This window comes from Notothenia rossii, assembly GCF_949606895.1.
Source record: "Notothenia rossii genome assembly, chromosome: 2".
Lineage (NCBI taxonomy): Eukaryota > Metazoa > Chordata > Actinopteri > Perciformes > Nototheniidae > Notothenia > Notothenia rossii.
In genome coordinates, this window is record NC_136904.1 from 11,040,432 (window position 1) to 11,060,839 (window position 20,408).

General features: G+C 43.3%; 1 protein-coding gene across 3 annotated transcripts in view; it reads right to left on the bottom strand.

Moving 5' to 3' along the window:
• Positions 1-20,408, bottom strand: part of trpm7 (transient receptor potential cation channel, subfamily M, member 7) — a gene marked incomplete at its 3' end in the record, with an annotated part of 64,985 nt that overhangs the window by 18,552 nt on the left and 26,025 nt on the right. For 2 of the 3 annotated variants that reach the window (XM_079664206.1, XM_079664205.1), the window contains exons 11-17: positions 8,145-8,245; positions 7,584-7,718; positions 7,415-7,468; positions 7,151-7,291; positions 5,679-5,813; positions 5,296-5,573; positions 2,534-2,762 (exon numbers count right to left, since the gene is read on the bottom strand). In XM_079664206.1, the coding sequence (XP_079520332.1) occupies positions 2,534-2,762; positions 5,296-5,573; positions 5,679-5,813; positions 7,151-7,291; positions 7,415-7,468; positions 7,584-7,718; positions 8,145-8,245 (1,073 nt within the window). The remainder of the gene's footprint in view (positions 1-2,533; positions 2,763-5,295; positions 5,574-5,678; positions 5,814-7,150; positions 7,292-7,414; positions 7,469-7,583; positions 7,719-8,144; positions 8,246-20,408) is intronic. The other variant, XM_079664207.1, reaches the window with a different exon arrangement.

The following is a 20,408-nucleotide window of genomic DNA, read 5'->3' on the forward strand; positions in this document are numbered from 1 at the left end:
GTCAAGAAAGTACTTTGAATGACACATAAAGGCTTATTTTTTTACTTTTTAATGCCATTTTATTTCTGAAATATATTTGACTGTTTATTTCTGTGTCTTAGTTTCTCTTATGTACATTGTACATGTATATTATGCTGCTGCAATGCAAACATTTCCCAAATTAGGATCAATAAAGTACCTCTCTCTCTATCTATCTATCTATCCATAGTGTTTTATTACGCAAGTAGACATCAAACTAGTCTTTTCTCTAATTATAATATATGCTGTCTTGACTTTGCCTGTGTCATAGAAGAACAGAATAACACAGCCAAAGCCCTGCTGGAATTATCCCGAGCCTGATTAAAATACTTGAAATTGTTTGATATTATTGCTAACCCAAAACAAAGAAATGACAGCATATTCTTTGCATGCTAGTGTCCAATTTCAATTTGAACAAATACAACATTTAGGACATCTAAAAACTCATTGTTATTAGTATCTTAACAACTATTTGTTAAGACTGCTGACAATGAACCCCACGCTGTCCCAGACTGCCTAGTGTTGTCGTGTGCTGAAGCGCAATTATCCTTGCACATTGCTGCTGTATATACAGTACTGTATTCACTGTATTTATTATTATCTGTGTATTTATTCTTATTTATACATTTCCCATCTATTCTGTACCTTTATTTTGTATCATTTATTTTGTAAACACTTCGGATAATTGTGTATGTAACTGACTGTTTTGCACTCTGGTTAGACCCTCCTTAATTTCGTTACACTGTGCTTGCATTTTATACTGACAATAAAGTAATCTAATCTAATCTAAATTTGTTACGATATTTGTGATACCCATGTGGGGTCATCTGGAGAGGGTGTGGCTGTGCTGCATCCAGCCGCCTTGATTGCAGTAACTCAGGGCACCGTGAGTTACTTGACTTGTTTTGAACTTGATTAATTTGGCTAATTTGAACCACTTGCTTGAATAAACATCTTTTGCTAACCGTTGATATGGTGTGTCTCCCCTTATGAGCCAAGTCATAACAAAAATGTTATGATAAACGTATTTTGTAACAGCAATTACATTTGAATTGAGTTGCTCAGGTTTTGACCTACACTTCAGAAAACACTTGCACCGGGAAGTCCCCTGAGATAAGAGTATTAATGAACTGTTTATTCATTAATAATCATTGTGGTATTTTAACACAGAACACAGAGCTCCGACTGAGATTAGATATGAAAGCAGACCTTTGTTCAAACCGCAGAACACAACATCTGATAAACATGGGAAAAACACAGAATTAATCACATCCTGTCTCAAATACTTTGGACAAAGTTCAACACTGGCTGAACAACATTTGCTTACAGTTAAATGCAATAAAAACATTAAGCATGATGTTCAGTAAACGACCAGTCAAAATCGAAGGGTCCAATGTGTTTTGAAACGGAGCAGAAATAGAACTAGTCCCCCACTTCAAGTATCTTGGACTCATATTGGACTCGAACTTGACTTTTAAGAAACATATTAAGAAAGTATCAAATACCATTGAATTCAACTTGCAACATTTTAAACAAATTAGACCTTTGTTAACTGTCAATGCTGCAAAGTCATACCTCCACTGTATGATTCTACCCCACATTGAATACTGTTTTACAAACTGGTCGTTTGCTTGTGCCACACACCTGAAACCAATAGAACAGCTGTTCAAGACAGCTTTCAAGGTGTTTGACGGAAAGCCAAATTCATGCCACCACTGTACCATCCTTGAAAAACACAAGTTTTGACAATTTTAAGTCTTTTAAAAATGTGCTTTTTTTATAAATGTTTACATGGACTGCTGCCCCCCCCCCCCCCTTAGGGGAATTCATCCACAAAAACACAGTGGACGCTGCACTAGGTCAGAAACCAGAGGAGACTGTGAGGTCCACCGTAGACGGACCGCTTTTGGACAAAATGTCCTCTCCATTAAAGGCAGCTCTTTGTGGAATAGCCTCCCAACTGAGATACGGGATTGTCCCACTCTCAATAGCTTTAAAGGTCAACTCAAAGAATGGTTGAGAAACAAACAGACGTGGAATCACCGCTGAATGCACTTTAACACAGGGGTATCTCCTCTTGCACTTTATATGTCGTTGCTGCTACATTGTACTGCCATGTGGTTAATGCTTGTATGCTGCTCTTGCTCTTTTGAATATCATGTATTTATTTTTGCGATGTTTATAAATGTCATGTTCCTAAATGTTGTATGTGAGGGACTACGAATGGAAATTAGCTCAAAGCTAAAATCAGGCATGTTTACGTTTTAAAGCATTGTTTGTTTTAAATGTTCATCAATATGCATTGTCCCTCTTCAAATAAACGATTAAATTAAAATTAGATTAAAGCATTCATGTAACAACTATTAAACCACTGCAGCATGGTTTAACATTTGTATTAAGCTTTTCATAGACTGTTGACTCACACCATCAAACCTCAGCAGCCTCTGTAAAGCAAGCATTCAACACGTATACTTTCATTTGTTGCCAAAAATAAAAATCTAGATGGATCATGAACCTTGTACCAGGAGTTCTTTCGCATGTTCAGCCGTCCCATCCACATGTCGGACAACAGGAACTGGGTGCAGGTGTGAGCCACGAAGGGCCGCAGGTGGGAGGAGACGGCCAGCTTCAGGCAGGTGGAGTTGCTCCAGTTCTTCAGCTCGTAGGTGAGCAGCTTCATGGCCATGGTCTCATCCTGCCTGAACGACTCCTCCAGCAGGTCCACTGCCAACGTCCCAAACTCACTGAAAAGGCAGGGCAAGATTATTTATATAGCACCTTTCAACATAAACATGAAAGAGATTAAGAAAATGGCATTTAAAAACAGTCATTAAAAAGCAATAATAAACATAAAAAGACAAAATACATGAATAAAAGTTAAGGTGCAGTGTAAGATACGAATAGTTCAATGAGAAGCAGCGGCAGAAAGAAAAGTCTTCAGCATCAATAAACAGTTTAACACACCTTCTCTTTTATAGAGAAATTTGAGCAATTTATAGCTACCTGTCATTTTTAGATTTGATTAGATTTATTTTTAATGTGTAAAACAATAACAAAATTAACATGAGAATTATTATACAATACAAAATCAAGCAGTGTCAAATAATAAAAAATAGGTAACACTTTACAATAAGACTACCCTCTTATTTATAATTAGGTTATGAATTAGGTTGTAAACACTTTAGTAATCATTAAGAACCATCTATAAACCAGTACTATCATCATTTTCATACGTCAACACAGGCTCACTATTTCGGCAAGATGACTAAGCCAAGTAAGCCAAGTAGCCAATACTGAGTTGATTCTCGCTAATTAGCCAATATAAGGCTTAGTCATCTGTAGACCGGGCGTCATGGGCGGGCCCCAAGGGGCCGGGCCGGCCATCCAGGATTTGGGCCCGCAGTTTTAATCAGGGCTGAATACAACATTTTAATTGTTTTATTATTATGTTTATGGTTGTTATTTGTAGGGCTCTTTCCTAATATTTATTTTAAACTATGTTGAAAGATTAGTTTAATATCATTTTTTTATTTTGCTATGAAATTCTTAATGAAATTCTGAATGAAAGGCTGCGCGCAAGACTGGTTTTTCGCTGGGTTGAGTCATGTGGGTGTTTGAGTGAGATGCGGCACAGCAGCCTGTCAGTATACTCTTGCTAGGTTAGTTTGGCTATTATCATTTATATTTATCTGCAACAATGGATTTCAGGAAGTGCCAGATGCAGGCACATTAGAAGAAATCAGTTACGTTACCAACGAGCTAGCAAGCCAGCCAGGGACAAGGGAGGCTGGCAGTCACTTTTATTTTGAAGAGAAATTGACTCAAGCCGGCTCTCTCACAAACTCCGGCTCTGTTCGCAAGCAGACCGCTGCTCTCGCTCTCGCTCTGTCTCTGTCTCTGTCTCTCCACCCTGTGTGCGCTCCTCAAGTTTGCCTACGTGCTTGCCCAAGTTGGCACAGCGTTACAAATGTGCCACAAAACCAACCAATGGATGTAGCCTATAATAAGACCGTCAACAGCCTTATGGCAACCTAAAACCCCTCTGTTTCCGTAACAACAATTCACGAGCCCCCCCCCCCCGTTGACAATTCAGATTTCCCGGGAAGTGTACGTTTTTACCGCCTTGGTAAATCAAATGCCCGCCCAGAGACGTATGTCTGCCGCCGGGTCTGGTCATCTGTGGAGTGGATCCCCCCCCATCCACCTTGATGTTTCTTGGCATCTCGTATGACCATTTCTGAATGAGTTACTAACATTTATAGTTGCCAAAAGGGAGCCTTGTTGTAAAGTGTAAAACAAATCACCATTTATAAATGAGTTACTAACATTTATAATAAGGCTTAGCAGTACAGATAAATGTGGGCTCACTATTTGGCAAGATGAGTAAGCCTTATATCGGCTACTTAGCAAGAATCAACTCAGTGAGCAACAGATATCAAGGATGCTGGCTGATGAAGGAGAGGAAGTAAGCTAAGTAGCCAAAATAAGACTTAGCAACCGGTCACAGTTGCCCTGTTTATCTCATGTCTTATAAAAGCTTATTAATGATTTATAAAGTGCTCACAACCTAATTAATAAATGAATTACAAACTATTCCCATTATAAGGCTAGTCTTATTGTAAAGTTGTACCCAAAAATATTACTTATTCTAAACGATGGATAAACGAATAATCTATTTAATTACAAGGGGAAAAGGGGTGGGAAAAAGTTTACGTAAGGGTTAATGTGCAGCGAGGCGGTCATTATGGGTAAAAGAACACCCGACAGGCAGATCAGGATCCCCAAGCGAAGCAGTTTGCCGTTTGCTTTTCAGACAAACTGTATACAGTTAAATCGAACGGACTTCTTTGTGCAGATGTGAGCGTCCTTAACAACGGTCAATAAATGCTTGACAGCGGTCTGTCTGTTCTGGATTAACAAAGTGTCACGTGTTCTGAATTGACCAATCAGAATAGAGTATTCAACTAAACCATGTAATGAATTTATTTAATCTCATCCCTTCTCCCAAAAACTAAATTATTAACATATATATATATTATACCTAAAGAAATACATTTGTTATTGAAAAACAAACAAACAAAAACATTAAACAAACAAACAAATAAACAAATATAAATACATAACAGTGGTAAATGATATTCAAGAAAAGATAAAATAACAAACCAAATAAATAATGCATTTTTGAGATTCCAGAAAAGCGCTATATAAGTCCCATGTATTATTATTATTATTATTATTATTATTATTATTATTATTAATACCACAGAAAGACTTTACTTTGAGTGCTCCTTGAGCTCCTCGGAGGTGTCGTCCACCACGTCGCTCTTCTTGGCCTCGTAGCCCATAGATCGAGAGAGCTTGCAGGCCACCAGCGCCTTCGCCATGTTCTCCTCGCCGTGCTGCCAGAAGAACAGCGACATTTTCTGCCTCTTCATCAGCACGGCCCAAACCAGCAGCTCATTGAAAGGGTAGGGGAACCGCCGCGTCTCCGGGTCGTCTATGTCCACGATCTCTTCTTTGCTTCTCTTTTTGTTCTGCTCGGTGGAAGACTCAAGCTAGGATGAGGGAGGGAGGCAGATGTTATTTTAATCCTTAGATACAGAGATAGGTTATACACTTTCCCCTTGAGGAAAGCCATGTTTCCTATTTCCAATATTTACCTTAGGTTTGTATGGCTGTGCAGTTTTGATGAAGTGGTTGTGCCTCGTCTTCTCCTTCTTGTCAGCCTGCATGCTGAAGGACTCGTTATTTTTTCTCAAATGAGAACCAGGACCTGCAGGGTGGCGCCCCGACCTCTGCGCAGAAGAAGAAAGATACACGATTCTCAGTCAACAATACTTTCAGGCCTAACATCAATCCTATACTAGTTACTATAGCTCTTTTTTTTACGACATCCACGTGCCAAGAACCACTTAAAGGTCACCTATCATGCTATTTTTAGGCAACAGCATAGGTCTCAGATATATACAAATATGAAACATGTCTATGAAGTGTTTCGTGCAAAATACCAAATAGATCACCCATTCTAGCCATGCCTCATATCCCTCTATTTCACTTCCTGTTTCAAAAGTGCTGATTTGGGGTATAAAGCTTTAAAAAAGAGGGGCGGAGCTTATGCCTGCTCATGTGGGAGATGCTACCGGCAGATTCTGCGGTGATGAAACACCATATCATGGATTATCAAGGATTATCTCTGAAACAGTATGGAGCTCAAAGGCTTTCTCTCTTGCCGGTTACACCACAAGGTGAGTTCCTTTTTATTTCCTGCTTCTTCACACACATGCTCTCCAGTACAAGTTAGCTCTGAGTGTTAGCGATGCTAATGTGAACACAGACCATATTACATCCAAAACAGTCGGACATTGTTTCTGATAGCAACATTTCTGATCCGCCGCCGATTTGACGTCATATTGGCGGCAAATCTGGATCAGCTCCGTTGTAGCCCCGTTTTTAAAGATTTGGGTACGAAGGAAAAGAGAGATGGTTTTATTTTTCTGACGCTGCGTGAGTTCCCTGACACACCGGGGACACATATTCATGTATAAAAGACATCAAAAAGTGCATTTTGCATGATGGGTGCCCTTTAAAACAATACATAAAACAAAGACAGAAGTTTCAGATAACACCAAGAAAAATACATGTTAGATACAGAGAGTTATATCACACCCATGAGAGAGGAAAAGAGTTGGCACAACAATAACAACTACCTCCATAAATTACATTTCAGCATGTCAAGGGATTATTTGAGCACTTTATGTCTACCAGGGGTACGGTAAATACAATTATGAAAAGACAAGTTAGCTGTTAGCAAGCTAATGTCAGTACGGCATAGATATTTTTGATTTATCCGGATTCCTTCACAATGACACAAGTTTCAAACTGTAAACATGCTTAGGCACATGTGGGCAGACAGAGACTTCTTCCTGTTGATGCCTCACTTTTGTCTTTTTATAAAAACTTGGTTCTGTGTTTTTTAGTCTGTTGGAAATGCATCCTACGCCAAAGCAGCATTCAGGCATTTTCTGTTAATTGCTACCAGATGAAAGTGAGAAGAAGGCACGTTCACACAACACAAAGCTAATGGAGAACTATGAACTGTTTCCCCTCTGGTGTTGCAACAGTTCAAACTCACCCTATTGCTGCCATGTAGATTATTGTAAATGATTCTGAAGCGCTTCCTGGTGTAGTTGCACCTGTAAGTCCCGCCCATCAGGTACTCAATAACCAGGCCCACATCAATCAATGTGATCTTATAGTTTGGAGGTAGATGACTCTGCAAGAAGACACACAAACAAACCATTATGATCATTTTGATGAGTTAAATATATAATTATCATAGAGTATTATGGAAAGCACCCGTTATTATTATTATTATTAAAAACTGGAGTGGCTGTACCTGTTTAATATCTCTAACCAGGTGGAGGAGAGTGGGGTTGTTGGGTTGCTGTTTCTAAAAAATAAAAAAAGACACAAAAGCATTTCAACACACAAAAACATTTGTATTTTTTCTGTTCACAAATTCCATCTCTGTAATTCAGTTGCTGGTGCGTGTTTTATTATTTTACCGTGTTGTAGAGCTCCTCTAGCCGATTGATAGTCAGGAAACGATGCATGCTCACGCCATTTTCTATGAGCAACTTAACAAAGTCCACCCTGTCCATCACGAGGGCATCCAGCATTGCCTGCTCCAGAGAGCTCACCTAGAAACAAGCAAACAAAAATATGCTGTTATAAATTTAAATAGCTAATGATTATTTATCAAACAAACACGATGAGGGGAGAAGCCCAAAGATATGTCCACATTACAGCAAAAACACACAAGAAACTGAAATAAATATACTCTATCCTCTCATTTGCGGCACAAGCTAGGATTCCCTGCTAGTTTCAAAACAAACAAAAGCACCGAGGGCAGCTTATGAAGACAACTGTAAGAGGGTTCATGTTTCAGTCAGAACAAGCAGAGCATGGCAGCGCGCCGAGGTCCGCTCCCCCGGGTCCTCCGCTGCAGATTGTGGTTCAGCTGAGACTCTGGGCTCGTTTTCGGGCGAGTCCGAATGTTTATAGCTAACGCTGAGCCAAGCAAACATTCATGAAAGTTGTGGCCCACTCAGATAAACAGAACGTACCATGAGCTGTTGTCCGTACACAAACACATGATTCTTGGCAATGTCCACCCGGTCCCAGGCCAGAGTCAGGACCAGCTGATCGAAGGCAGACGAGTTTGTGCCTGAAATACAAAAAAAAATTAATTTTCACAGGTGGATGAAGCTTTATTATTAGCTGTGTCATTTCTGTTAGCTAGATAGCAGGATTAGAGGAGTTAGGAGAGCAGGGGCAGGGCAGTAATACATTCAATTACACACCAATGCAGCAACGCAGCTGAATAGACTACATAGTCTCTCTCACACACCGATCTGCTTTATTGTGCTCTAGGAGCCGTCTGAATTATACGAGCATATTCACTGTACAAAGAATTGATTTTGTGGGTTTGATATAAAAATATCAACAGGGAGTAATTGTGCTACTTAAAGGTAGGGTAGGTAAGAATGGAGAAACCAGCTTGAGTGCGCTAGAATTTGAAACTACGCAGCGGAAAAAGGTCTGGGGGTTAGAGAGGACCTGGTCCTGCAGAGGATCAGTTCTCCTGCTGACCCAGCTGCTGAGTGGTCTGTCTGTGTGTCTGTGTGTCTGTGTGTCTGTCTGTCTGTCCGTCTCTCCGTCCGTCTCTCCGTCCGTCTCTCCGTCCGTCTCTCCGTCCATCTCTCCGTCCATCTCTCCGTCCATCTCTCCGTCCATCTCTCCGTCCATCTCTCCGTCCATCTCTCCGTCCATCTCTCCGTCCATCTCTCCGTGTGTCTCTCTGTCTGTCTCTCTGACTAAAATGACTTAATTGTATTTAAAACAACCTGAGATAAAAAGGTAGTTTGTCTACCTGTGCAAAAATACAACATATGCAGTTTTTAACAACAGCAATGACTTGTGTTTTCCAGTGTATTCTCCAAACTTCCTGTTGAACACGCAGCCCGCTAAATGAATTGAAATGAAATCCACCAAGGGCCTGATTTGGCCCCGGGCCTTGAGTCTGACACATGTGCTATAGAGGATCTTTAAATAGAAAAATACTCCCCTAGAGATAATGTTCTCCTTACTAGCTGTGAACTCGGTCTTTCCTTTTCTATTACGTAACAAAATCTCCACCTGAAAGAGGTGTTTTGAACTGAATGTATATGGGCGCAGCAAATCTGAAAAAAGTTGTTTTTTTAGACAAAAGCAAGGAATGTTTGAGTGACAGCAGCTAATGGATAGGAGAAACTGGTTCAGAAAGACAAACAGACTGACTGAAAATGGTCACTCCGGGTAAATATTTGTCTTCCTTAGGCGCAGTCATCTTGGTGAAACAGTAACTCATCTTTAAAAAGGACTCTCAGCTCTCAGGCCTCTTAAAGAATAGAAAGTGCTGCTTAAAGATGTTTCCTTCTTCACTTTTTTTCTTGTGACAACAGGGCATGTTTGTTTTTTTTCTTTGAGGGAAATTGTTTTTTTGAAGCTGTTGTTGGCCTGTGGGAAGATGTAATCATAAGAAATGACTCCGGAAAAGCTGCAGATAGAGCCATAAGAAATGAATGCAACTGATTATTTAATGTTGTTTTTATAGGCAGTCGTTTAATCTTTGTTAGTTCCAGGTTTAATATGTGCAATAAGTTCATTTCAATACGTTTTGGAGTAAACATTGAACCAGTCCGGCCCTCGACTAGTACCGATGTTTTAATTTTGTCCCACTGTGTATTTGAGTTTGACCCCCCTGCTCTATAGCATCCTGAAAGAACTAAGAAATATTCAGGCCAATATTTGTAGATATATTTCCTCTTTCTTTTAACCTTCCTGTTGTCCTCGGGTCAAATTTGACACATTCATAAGTATTTTTTTGTCGAAACAAGGTGTTATTTCATCTCATCGCCACACAAATCACATCATGATCACAACTTTCATTGAATTATGTGATTTATATAAATTAGTAGCATCTGGTGTAATTATGTGCTGCCCATTTTAAATTGAAATGGTTTTCAAAACAGAGCCCTTGACATATGACAGTGTTAGAATCCATCAAATGATGTGACTCTGATCTTAACCAAGGTCGAAATAATTATTCTCTGACTATTTTAAAATCGTTTTTAAGAAGTGTAAATTTCACAGTCAATTTAAAAAGAGATAAGTAATGAATTGGAATTAACTTGGCTTAAAAGGTGTAACCAAGATTTGGGTAATAACACTTTATGTTTTATAAACAGTCAAACCAGGACAAAAGTTGTACAGTTGACGGGAAGACAGCACAAAGGGTAACAGAGTCCGAAGAGGAATAAGACGTGCAGCTCGGTGACTGTCGAAATAAGGAGGCGCTGGGAATGTGGGCAACATGATCTCCTCAGAATCACAAAGACAAGGGTTCTCAAAGCATATCTATATCACAATGAAAACATTACGGAGTCCTGAAATCTTGACTCCCAGTGCCAACAACCTCAGCTTATGAACTGACCCAGTCCACTTTGTGTTCCTTTCTTAAAGAAGTGAGGGTCCAGAGAGAAAGAAGTTAGGGTCCAGGGTCCAGAGGGAAAGAAGTTAGGGTCCAGAGGGAAAGAAGTTAGGGTCCAGAGGGAAAGAAGTTAGGGTCCAGAGAGAAAGAAGTTAGGGTCCAGGGTCCAGAGGGAAAGAAGTTAGGGTCCAGAGAGAAAGAAGTTAGGGTCCAGGGTCCAGAGAGAAAGAAGTTAGGGTCCAGAGGGAAAGAAGTTAGGGTCCAGAGGGAAAGAACTTAGGGTCCAGAGAGAAAGAACTTAGGATCCAGAGAGTAAGAACTTAGGGTCCAGAGGGAAAGAACTTAGGGTCCAGAGGGAAAGAACTTAGGGTCCAGAGAGTAAGAACTTAGGGTCCAGAGGGAAAGAACTTAGGGTCCAGAAAGAAAGAACTTAGGGTCCAGAAAGAAAGAACTTAGGGTCCAGAGAAAAAGAACTTAGGGTCCAGAGGGAAAGAACTTAGGGTCCAGAGGGAAAGAACTTAGGGTCCAGAGGGAAAGAACTTAGGGTCCAGAGAGAAAGAAGTTAGGGTCCAGAGAGAAAGAACTTAGGGTCCAGAGGGAAAGAACTTAGGGTCCAGAGGGAAAGAACTTAGGGTCCAGAGAGAAAGAACTTAGGGTCCAGAGAGAAAGAAGTTAGGGTCCAGAGAGAAAGAACTTAGGGTCCAGAGGGAAAGAACTTAGGGTCCAGAGAGAAAGAAGTTAGGGTCCAGAGAGAAAGAACTTAGGGTCCAGAGAGAAAGAACTTAGGGTCCAGAGGGAAAGAACTTAGGGTCCAGAGAGAAAGAACTTAGGGTCCAGAGAGAAAGAAGTTAGGGTCCAGAGAGAAAGAACTTAGGGTCCAGAGGGAAAGAACTTAGGGTCCAGAGAGAAAGAACTTAGGGTCCAGAGAGAAAGAAGTTAGGATCCAGAGAGAAAGAAGTTAGGGTCCAGAGAGAAAGAACTTAGGGTCCAGAGGGAAAGAACTTAGGGTCCAGAGGGAAAGAACTTAGGGTCGGGGAAAGAACTTAGGGTCCAGAGAGAAAGAACTTAGGGTCCAGAGGGAAAGAACTTAGGGTCCAGAGGGAAAGAACTTAGGGTCGGGGAAAGAACTTAGGGTCCAGAGAGAAAGAAGTTAGGGTCCAGAGGGAAAGAAGTTAGGGTCCAGAGGGAAAGAAGTTAGGGTCCAGAGGGAAAGAAGTTAGGGTCCAGAGGGAAAGAAGTTAGGGTCCAGAGAGAAAGAAGTTAGGGTCCAGAGAGAAAGAAGTTAGGGTCCAGAGAGAAAGAAGTTAGGGTCCAGAGGGAAAGAAGTTAGGGTCCAGAGGGAAAGAACTTAGGGTCCAGAGAGAAAGAACTTAGGGTCCAGAGAGAAAGAAGTTAGGGTCCAGAGGGAAAGAAGTTAGGGTCCAGAGGGAAAGAAGTTAGGGTCCAGAGGGAAAGAACTTAGGGTCCAGAGGGAAAGAACTTAGGGTCCAGAGGGAAAGAACTTAGGGTCCAGAGAGAAAGAACTTAGGATCCAGAGAGTAAGAACTTAGGGTCCAGAGGGAAAGAACTTAGGGTCCAGAGGGAAAGAACTTAGGGTCCAGAAAGAAAGAACTTAGGGTCCAGAGAGTAAGAACTTAGGGTCCAGAGGGAAAGAACTTAGGGTCCAGAGGGAAAGAACTTAGGGTCCAGAGGGAAAGAACTTAGGGTCCAGAAAGAAAGAACTTAGGGTCCAGAGAGAAAGAACTTAGGGTCCAGAAAGAAAGAACTTAGGGTCCAGAGGGAAAGAACTTAGGGTCCAGAGAGAAAGAAGTTAGGGTCCAGAGAGAAAGAACTTAGGGTCCAGAGAGAAAGAACTTAGGGTCCAGAGGGAAAGAACTTAGGGTCCAGAGAGAAAGAACTTAGGGTCCAGAGAGAAAGAAGTTAGGGTCCAGAGAGAAAGAACTTAGGGTCCAGAGGGAAAGAACTTAGGGTCCAGAGAGAAAGAACTTAGGGTCCAGAGAGAAAGAAGTTAGGATCCAGAGAGAAAGAAGTTAGGGTCCAGAGAGAAAGAACTTAGGGTCCAGAGGGAAAGAACTTAGGGTCCAGAGGGAAAGAACTTAGGGTCCAGAGGGAAAGAACTTAGGGTCCAGAGAGAAAGAACTTAGGGTCCAGAGGGAAAGAACTTAGGGTCCAGAGGGAAAGAACTTAGGGTCCAGAAAGAAAGAACTTAGGGTCCAGAGAGTAAGAACTTAGGGTCCAGAGGGAAAGAACTTAGGGTCCAGAGGGAAAGAACTTAGGGTCCAGAGGGAAAGAACTTAGGGTCCAGAAAGAAAGAACTTAGGGTCCAGAGAGAAAGAACTTAGGGTCCAGAAAGAAAGAACTTAGGGTCCAGAGAGTAAGAACTTAGGGTCCAGAGGGAAAGAACTTAGGGTCCAGAGGGAAAGAACTTAGGGTCCAGAAAGAAAGAACTTAGGGTCCAGAAAGAAAGAACTTAGGGTCCAGAGAGAAAGAAGTTAGGGTCCAGAGAAAAAGAACTTAGGGTCCAGAGAAAAAGAACTTAGGGTCCAGAGGGAAAGAACTTAGGGTCCAGAGGGAAAGAACTTAGGGTCCAGAGGGAAAGAACTTAGGGTCCAGAGAGAAAGAAGTTAGGGTCCAGAGAGAAAGAACTTAGGGTCCAGAGGGAAAGAACTTAGGGTCCAGAGAGAAAGAAGTTAGGATCCAGAGAGAAAGAACTTAGGGTCCAGAGGGAAAGAACTTAGGGTCCAGAGAGAAAGAACTTAGGGTCCAGAGAGAAAGAACTTAGGGTCCAGAGGGAAAGAACTTAGGGTCTAGAGGGAAAGAACTTAGGGTCCAGAAAGAAAGAACTTAGGGTCCAGAGGGAAAGAACTTAGGGTCCAGAGGGAAAGAACTTAGGGTCCAGAGAGAAAGAAGTTAGGGTCCAGAGGGAAAGAACTTAGGGTCCAGAGAGAAAGAACTTAGGGTCTAGAGGGAAAGAACTTAGGGTCCAGAAAGAAAGAACTTAGGGTCCAGAGGGAAAGAACTTAGGGTCCAGAGGGAAAGAACTTAGGGTCCAGAAAGAAAGAACTTAGGGTCCAGAGGGAAAGAACTTAGGGTCCAGAGGGAAAGAACTTAGGGTCCAGAAAGAAAGAACTTAGGGTCCAGAGAGTAAGAACTTAGGGTCCAGAGGGAAAGAACTTAGGGTCCAGAGGGAAAGAACTTAGGGTCCAGAAAGAAAGAACTTAGGGTCCAGAAAGAAAGAACTTAGGGTCCAGAGAGAAAGAAGTTAGGGTCCAGAGAAAAAGAACTTAGGGTCCAGAGAAAAAGAACTTAGGGTCCAGAGGGAAAGAACTTAGGGTCCAGAGGGAAAGAACTTAGGGTCCAGAGGGAAAGAACTTAGGGTCCAGAGGGAAAGAACTTAGGGTCCAGAGGGAAAGAACTTAGGGTCCAGAGAGAAAGAAGTTAGGGTCCAGAGAGAAAGAACTTAGGGTCCAGAGGGAAAGAACTTAGGGTCCAGAGAGAAAGAACTTAGGGTCCAGAGGGAAAGAACTTAGGGTCTAGAGGGAAAGAACTTAGGGTCCAGAAAGAAAGAACTTAGGGTCCAGAGGGAAAGAACTTAGGGTCCAGAGGGAAAGAACTTAGGGTCCAGAGAGAAAGAAGTTAGGGTCCAGAGGGAAAGAACTTAGGGTCCAGAGGGAAAGAACTTAGGGTCCAGAGGGAAAGAACTTAGGGTCCAGAGAGAAAGAACTTAGGGTCCAGAGGGAAAGAACTTAGGGTCCAGAGGGAAAGAACTTAGGGTCGGGGAAAGAACTTAGGGTCCAGAGAGAAAGAAGTTAGGGTCCAGAGGGAAAGAAGTTAGGGTCCAGAGGGAAAGAAGTTAGGGTCCATAGGGAAAGAAGTTAGGGTCCAGAGGGAAAGAACTTAGGGTCCAGAGGGAAAGAACTTAGGGTCCAGAGAGAAAGAACTTAGGGTCCAGAGAGAAAGAAGTTAGGGTCCAGAGAGAAAGAACTTAGGGTCCAGAGGGAAAGAACTTAGGGTCCAGAGGGAAAGAAGTTAGGGTCCAGAGAGAAAGAAGTTAGGGTCCAGGGGAAAGAACTTAGGGTCCAGAGGGAAAGAACTTAGGGTCGGGGAAAGAACTTAGGGTCCAGAGAGAAAGAAGTTAGGGTCCAGAGGGAAAGAAGTTAGGGTCCAGAGGGAAAGAACTTAGGGTCCAGAGGGAAAGAAGTTAGGGTCCAGAGAGAAAGAAGTTAGGGTCCAGAGGGAAAGAAGTTAGGGTCCAGAGGGAAAGAAGTTAGGGTCCAGAGGGAAAGAACTTAGGGTCCAGAGGGAAAGAACTTAGGGTCCAGAGGGAAAGAACTTAGGGTCCAGAGAGAAAGAACTTAGGATCCAGAGAGTAAGAACTTAGGGTCCAGAGGGAAAGAACTTAGGGTCCAGAGGGAAAGAACTTAGGGTCCAGAAAGAAAGAACTTAGGGTCCAGAGGGAAAGAACTTAGGGTCCAGAGGGAAAGAACTTAGGGTCCAGAGGGAAAGAACTTAGGGTCCAGAGGGAAAGAACTTAGGGTCCAGAGAGAAAGAACTTAGGGTCCAGAAAGAAAGAACTTAGGGTCCAGAGAGTAAGAACTTAGGGTCCAGAGGGAAAGAACTTAGGGTCCAGAGGGAAAGAACTTAGGGTCCAGAGGGAAAGAACTTAGGGTCCAGAAAGAAAGAACTTAGGGTCCAGAGAGAAAGAAGTTAGGGTCCAGAGAAAAAGAACTTAGGGTCCAGAGAAAAAGAACTTAGGGTCCAGAGGGAAAGAACTTAGGGTCCAGAGGGAAAGAACTTAGGGTCCAGAGGGAAAGAACTTAGGGTCCAGAGGGAAAGAACTTAGGGTCCAGAGGGAAAGAACTTAGGGTCCAGAGAGAAAGAAGTTAGGGTCCAGAGAGAAAGAACTTAGGGTCCAGAGGGAAAGAACTTAGGGTCCAGAGAGAAAGAAGTTAGGATCCAGAGAGAAAGAACTTAGGGTCCAGAGGGAAAGAACTTAGGGTCCAGAGAGAAAGAACTTAGGGTCCAGAGAGAAAGAACTTAGGGTCCAGAGGGAAAGAACTTAGGGTCTAGAGGGAAAGAACTTAGGGTCCAGAAAGAAAGAACTTAGGGTCCAGAGGGAAAGAACTTAGGGTCCAGAGGGAAAGAACTTAGGGTCCAGAGAGAAAGAAGTTAGGGTCCAGAGGGAAAGAACTTAGGGTCCAGAGAGAAAGAACTTAGGGTCTAGAGGGAAAGAACTTAGGGTCCAGAAAGAAAGAACTTAGGGTCCAGAGGGAAAGAACTTAGGGTCCAGAGGGAAAGAACTTAGGGTCCAGAAAGAAAGAACTTAGGGTCCAGAGGGAAAGAACTTAGGGTCCAGAGGGAAAGAACTTAGGGTCCAGAGGGAAAGAACTTAGGGTCCAGAGGGAAAGAACTTAGGGTCCAGAGAGAAAGAACTTAGGGTCCAGAGGGAAAGAACTTAGGGTCCAGAGGGAAAGAACTTAGGGTCCAGAGGGAAAGAACTTAGGGTCCAGAGAGAAAGAAGTTAGGGTCCAGAGGGAAAGAAGTTAGGGTCCAGAGGGAAAGAACTTAGGGTCCAGAGAGAAAGAACTTAGGATCCAGAGAGTAAGAACTTAGGGTCCAGAGGGAAAGAACTTAGGGTCCAGAGGGAAAGAACTTAGGGTCCAGAGAGTAAGAACTTAGGGTCCAGAGGGAAAGAAGTTAGGGTCCAGAAAGAAAGAACTTAGGGTCCAGAAAGAAAGAACTTAGGGTCCAGAGAAAAAGAACTTAGGGTCCAGAGGGAAAGAACTTAGGGTCCAGAGGGAAAGAACTTAGGGTCCAGAGGGAAAGAACTTAGGGTCCAGAGAGAAAGAAGTTAGGGTCCAGAGAGAAAGAACTTAGGGTCCAGAGGGAAAGAACTTAGGGTCCAGAGGGAAAGAACTTAGGGTCCAGAGAGAAAGAACTTAGGGTCCAGAGAGAAAGAAGTTAGGGTCCAGAGAGAAAGAACTTAGGGTCCAGAGGGAAAGAACTTAGGGTCCAGAGAGAAAGAAGTTAGGGTCCAGAGAGAAAGAACTTAGGGTCCAGAGAGAAAGAACTTAGGGTCCAGAGGGAAAGAACTTAGGGTCCAGAGAGAAAGAAGTTAGGGTCCAGAGAGAAAGAAGTTAGGGTCCAGAGAGAAAGAACTTAGGGTCCAGAGGGAAAGAACTTAGGGTCCAGAGAGAAAGAACTTAGGGTCCAGAGAGAAAGAACTTAGGGTCGGGGAAAGAACTTAGGGTCCAGAGAGAAAGAACTTAGGGTCCAGAGGGAAAGAACTTAGGGTCCAGAGGGAAAGAACTCAGGGTCGGGGAAAGAACTTAGGGTCCAGAGAGAAAGAAGTTAGGGTCCAGAGGGAAAGAAGTTAGGGTCCAGAGGGAAAGAAGTTAGGGTCCAGAGGGAAAGAAGTTAGGGTCCAGAGAGAAAGAAGTTAGGGTCCAGAGAGAAAGAACTTAGGGTCCAGAGAGAAAGAAGTTAGGGTCCAGAGGGAAAGAAGTTAGGGTCCAGAGGGAAAGAACTTAGGGTCCAGAGAGAAAGAACTTAGGGTCCAGAGGGAAAGAAGTTAGGGTCCAGAGGGAAAGAAGTTAGGGTCCAGAGGGAAAGAAGTTAGGGTCCAGAGGGAAAGAAGTTAGGGTCCAGAGGGAAAGAACTTAGGGTCCAGAGGGAAAGAACTTAGGGTCCAGAGAGAAAGAACTTAGGATCCAGAGAGTAAGAACTTAGGGTCCAGAGGGAAAGAACTTAGGGTCCAGAGGGAAAGAACTTAGGGTCCAGAAAGAAAGAACTTAGGGTCCAGAGAGTAAGAACTTAGGGTCCAGAGGGAAAGAACTTAGGGTCCAGAGGGAAAGAACTTAGGGTCCAGAGGGAAAGAACTTAGGGTCCAGAAAGAAAGAACTTAGGGTCCAGAGAGAAAGAACTTAGGGTCCAGAAAGAAAGAACTTAGGGTCCAGAGAGTAAGAACTTAGGGTCCAGAGGGAAAGAACTTAGGGTCCAGAGGGAAAGAACTTAGGGTCCAGAAAGAAAGAACTTAGGGTCCAGAAAGAAAGAACTTAGGGTCCAGAGAGAAAGAACTTAGGGTCCAGAGAAAAAGAACTTAGGGTCCAGAGAAAAAGAACTTAGGGTCCAGAGGGAAAGAACTTAGGGTCCAGAGGGAAAGAACTTAGGGTCCAGAGGGAAAGAACTTAGGGTCCAGAGGGAAAGAACTTAGGGTCCAGAGAGAAAGAAGTTAGGGTCCAGAGAGAAAGAACTTAGGGTCCAGAGGGAAAGAACTTAGGGTCCAGAGAGAAAGAAGTTAGGATCCAGAGAGAAAGAACTTAGGGTCCAGAGGGAAAGAACTTAGGGTCCAGAGAGAAAGAACTTAGGGTCCAGAGAGAAAGAACTTAGGGTCCAGAGGGAAAGAACTTAGGGTCTAGAGGGAAAGAACTTAGGGTCCAGAAAGAAAGAACTTAGGGTCCAGAGGGAAAGAACTTAGGGTCCAGAGGGAAAGAACTTAGGGTCCAGAGAGAAAGAAGTTAGGGTCCAGAGGGAAAGAACTTAGGGTCCAGAGAGAAAGAACTTAGGGTCTAGAGGGAAAGAACTTAGGGTCCAGAAAGAAAGAACTTAGGGTCCAGAGGGAAAGAACTTAGGGTCCAGAGGGAAAGAACTTAGGGTCCAGAAAGAAAGAACTTAGGGTCCAGAGGGAAAGAACTTAGGGTCCAGAGGGAAAGAACTTAGGGTCCAGAGGGAAAGAACTTAGGGTCCAGAGGGAAAGAACTTAGGGTCCAGAGAGAAAGAACTTAGGGTCCAGAGGGAAAGAACTTAGGGTCCAGAGGGAAAGAACTTAGGGTCCAGAGGGAAAGAACTTAGGGTCCAGAGAGAAAGAACTTAGGGTCCAGAGGGAAAGAACTTAGGGTCCAGAGGGAAAGAACTTAGGGTCGGGGAAAGAACTTAGGGTCCAGAGAGAAAGAAGTTAGGGTCCAGAGGGAAAGAAGTTAGGGTCCAGAGGGAAAGAAGTTAGGGTCCATAGGGAAAGAAGTTAGGGTCCAGAGGGAAAGAACTTAGGGTCCAGAGGGAAAGAACTTAGGGTCCAGAGAGAAAGAACTTAGGGTCCAGAGAGAAAGAACTTAGGGTCCAGAGAGAAAGAACTTAGGGTCCAGAGGGAAAGAACTTAGGGTCCAGAGGGAAAGAAGTTAGGGTCCAGAGAGAAAGAAGTTAGGGTCCAGGGGAAAGAACTTAGGGTCCAGAGGGAAAGAACTTAGGGTCGGGGAAAGAACTTAGGGTCCAGAGAGAAAGAAGTTAGGGTCCAGAGGGAAAGAAGTTAGGGTCCAGAGGGAAAGAACTTAGGGTCCAGAGGGAAAGAACTTAGGGTCCAGAGAGAAAGAAGTTAGGGTCCAGAGGGAAAGAAGTTAGGGTCCAGAGGGAAAGAAGTTAGGGTCCAGAGAGAAAGAAGTTAGGGTCCAGAGAGAAAGAACTTAGGGTCCAGAGAGAAAGAAGTTAGGGTCCAGAGGGAAAGAAGTTAGGGTCCAGAGGGAAAGAACTTAGGGTCCAGAGAGAAAGAACTTAGGGTCCAGAGAGAAAGAAGTTAGGGTCCAGAGGGAAAGAAGTTAGGGTCCAGAGGGAAAGAAGTTAGGGTCCAGAGGGAAAGAACTTAGGGTCCAGAGGGAAAGAACTTAGGGTCCAGAGGGAAAGAACTTAGGGTCCAGAGAGAAAGAACTTAGGATCCAGAGAGTAAGAACTTAGGGTCCAGAGGGAAAGAACTTAGGGTCCAGAGGGAAAGAACTTAGGGTCCAGAAAGAAAGAACTTAGGGTCCAGAGAGTAAGAACTTAGGGTCCAGAGGGAAAGAACTTAGGGTCCAGAGGGAAAGAACTTAGGGTCCAGAGGGAAAGAACTTAGGGTCCAGAGAGAAAGAACTTAGGGTCCAGAAAGAAAGAACTTAGGGTCCAGAGAGTAAGAACTTAGGGTCCAGAGGGAAAGAACTTAGGGTCCAGAGGGAAAGAACTTAGGGTCCAGAAAGAAAGAACTTAGGGTCCAGAAAGAAAGAACTTAGGGTCCAGAGAGAAAGAAGTTAGGGTCCAGAGAAAAAGAACTTAGGGTCCAGAGAGAAAGAAGTTAGGGTCCAGAGGGAAAGAACTTAGGGTCCAGAGAGAAAGAAGTTAGGATCCAGAGAGAAAGAACTTAGGGTCCAGAGGGAAAGAACTTAGGGTCCAGAGAGAAAGAACTTAGGGTCCAGAGAGAAAGAACTTAGGGTCCAGAGGGAAAGAACTTAGGGTCTAGAGGGAAAGAACTTAGGGTCCAGAAAGAAAGAACTTAGGGTCCAGAGGGAAAGAACTTAGGGTCCAGAGGGAAAGAACTTAGGGTCCAGAGAGAAAGAAGTTAGGGTCCAGAGGGAAAGAACTTAGGGTCCAGAGAGAAAGAACTTAGGGTCCAGAAAGAAAGAACTTAGGGTCCAGAGGGAAAGAACTTAGGGTCCAGAGGGAAAGAACTTAGGGTCCAGAGGGAAAGAACTTAGGGTCCAGAGGGAAAGAACTTAGGGTCCAGAGGGAAAGAACTTAGGGTCCAGAGAGAAAGAACTTAGGGTCCAGAGGGAAAGAACTTAGGGTCCAGAGGGAAAGAACTTAGGGTCCAGAGGGAAAGAACTTAGGGTCCAGAGAGAAAGAACTTAGGGTCCAGAGGGAAAGAACTTAGGGTCCAGAGGGAAAGAACTTAGGGTCGGGGAAAGAACTTAGGGTCCAGAGAGAAAGAAGTTAGGGTCCAGAGGGAAAGAAGTTAGGGTCCAGAGGGAAAGAAGTTAGGGTCCATAGGGAAAGAAGTTAGGGTCCAGAGGGAAAGAACTTAGGGTCCAGAGGGAAAGAACTTAGGGTCCAGAGAGAAAGA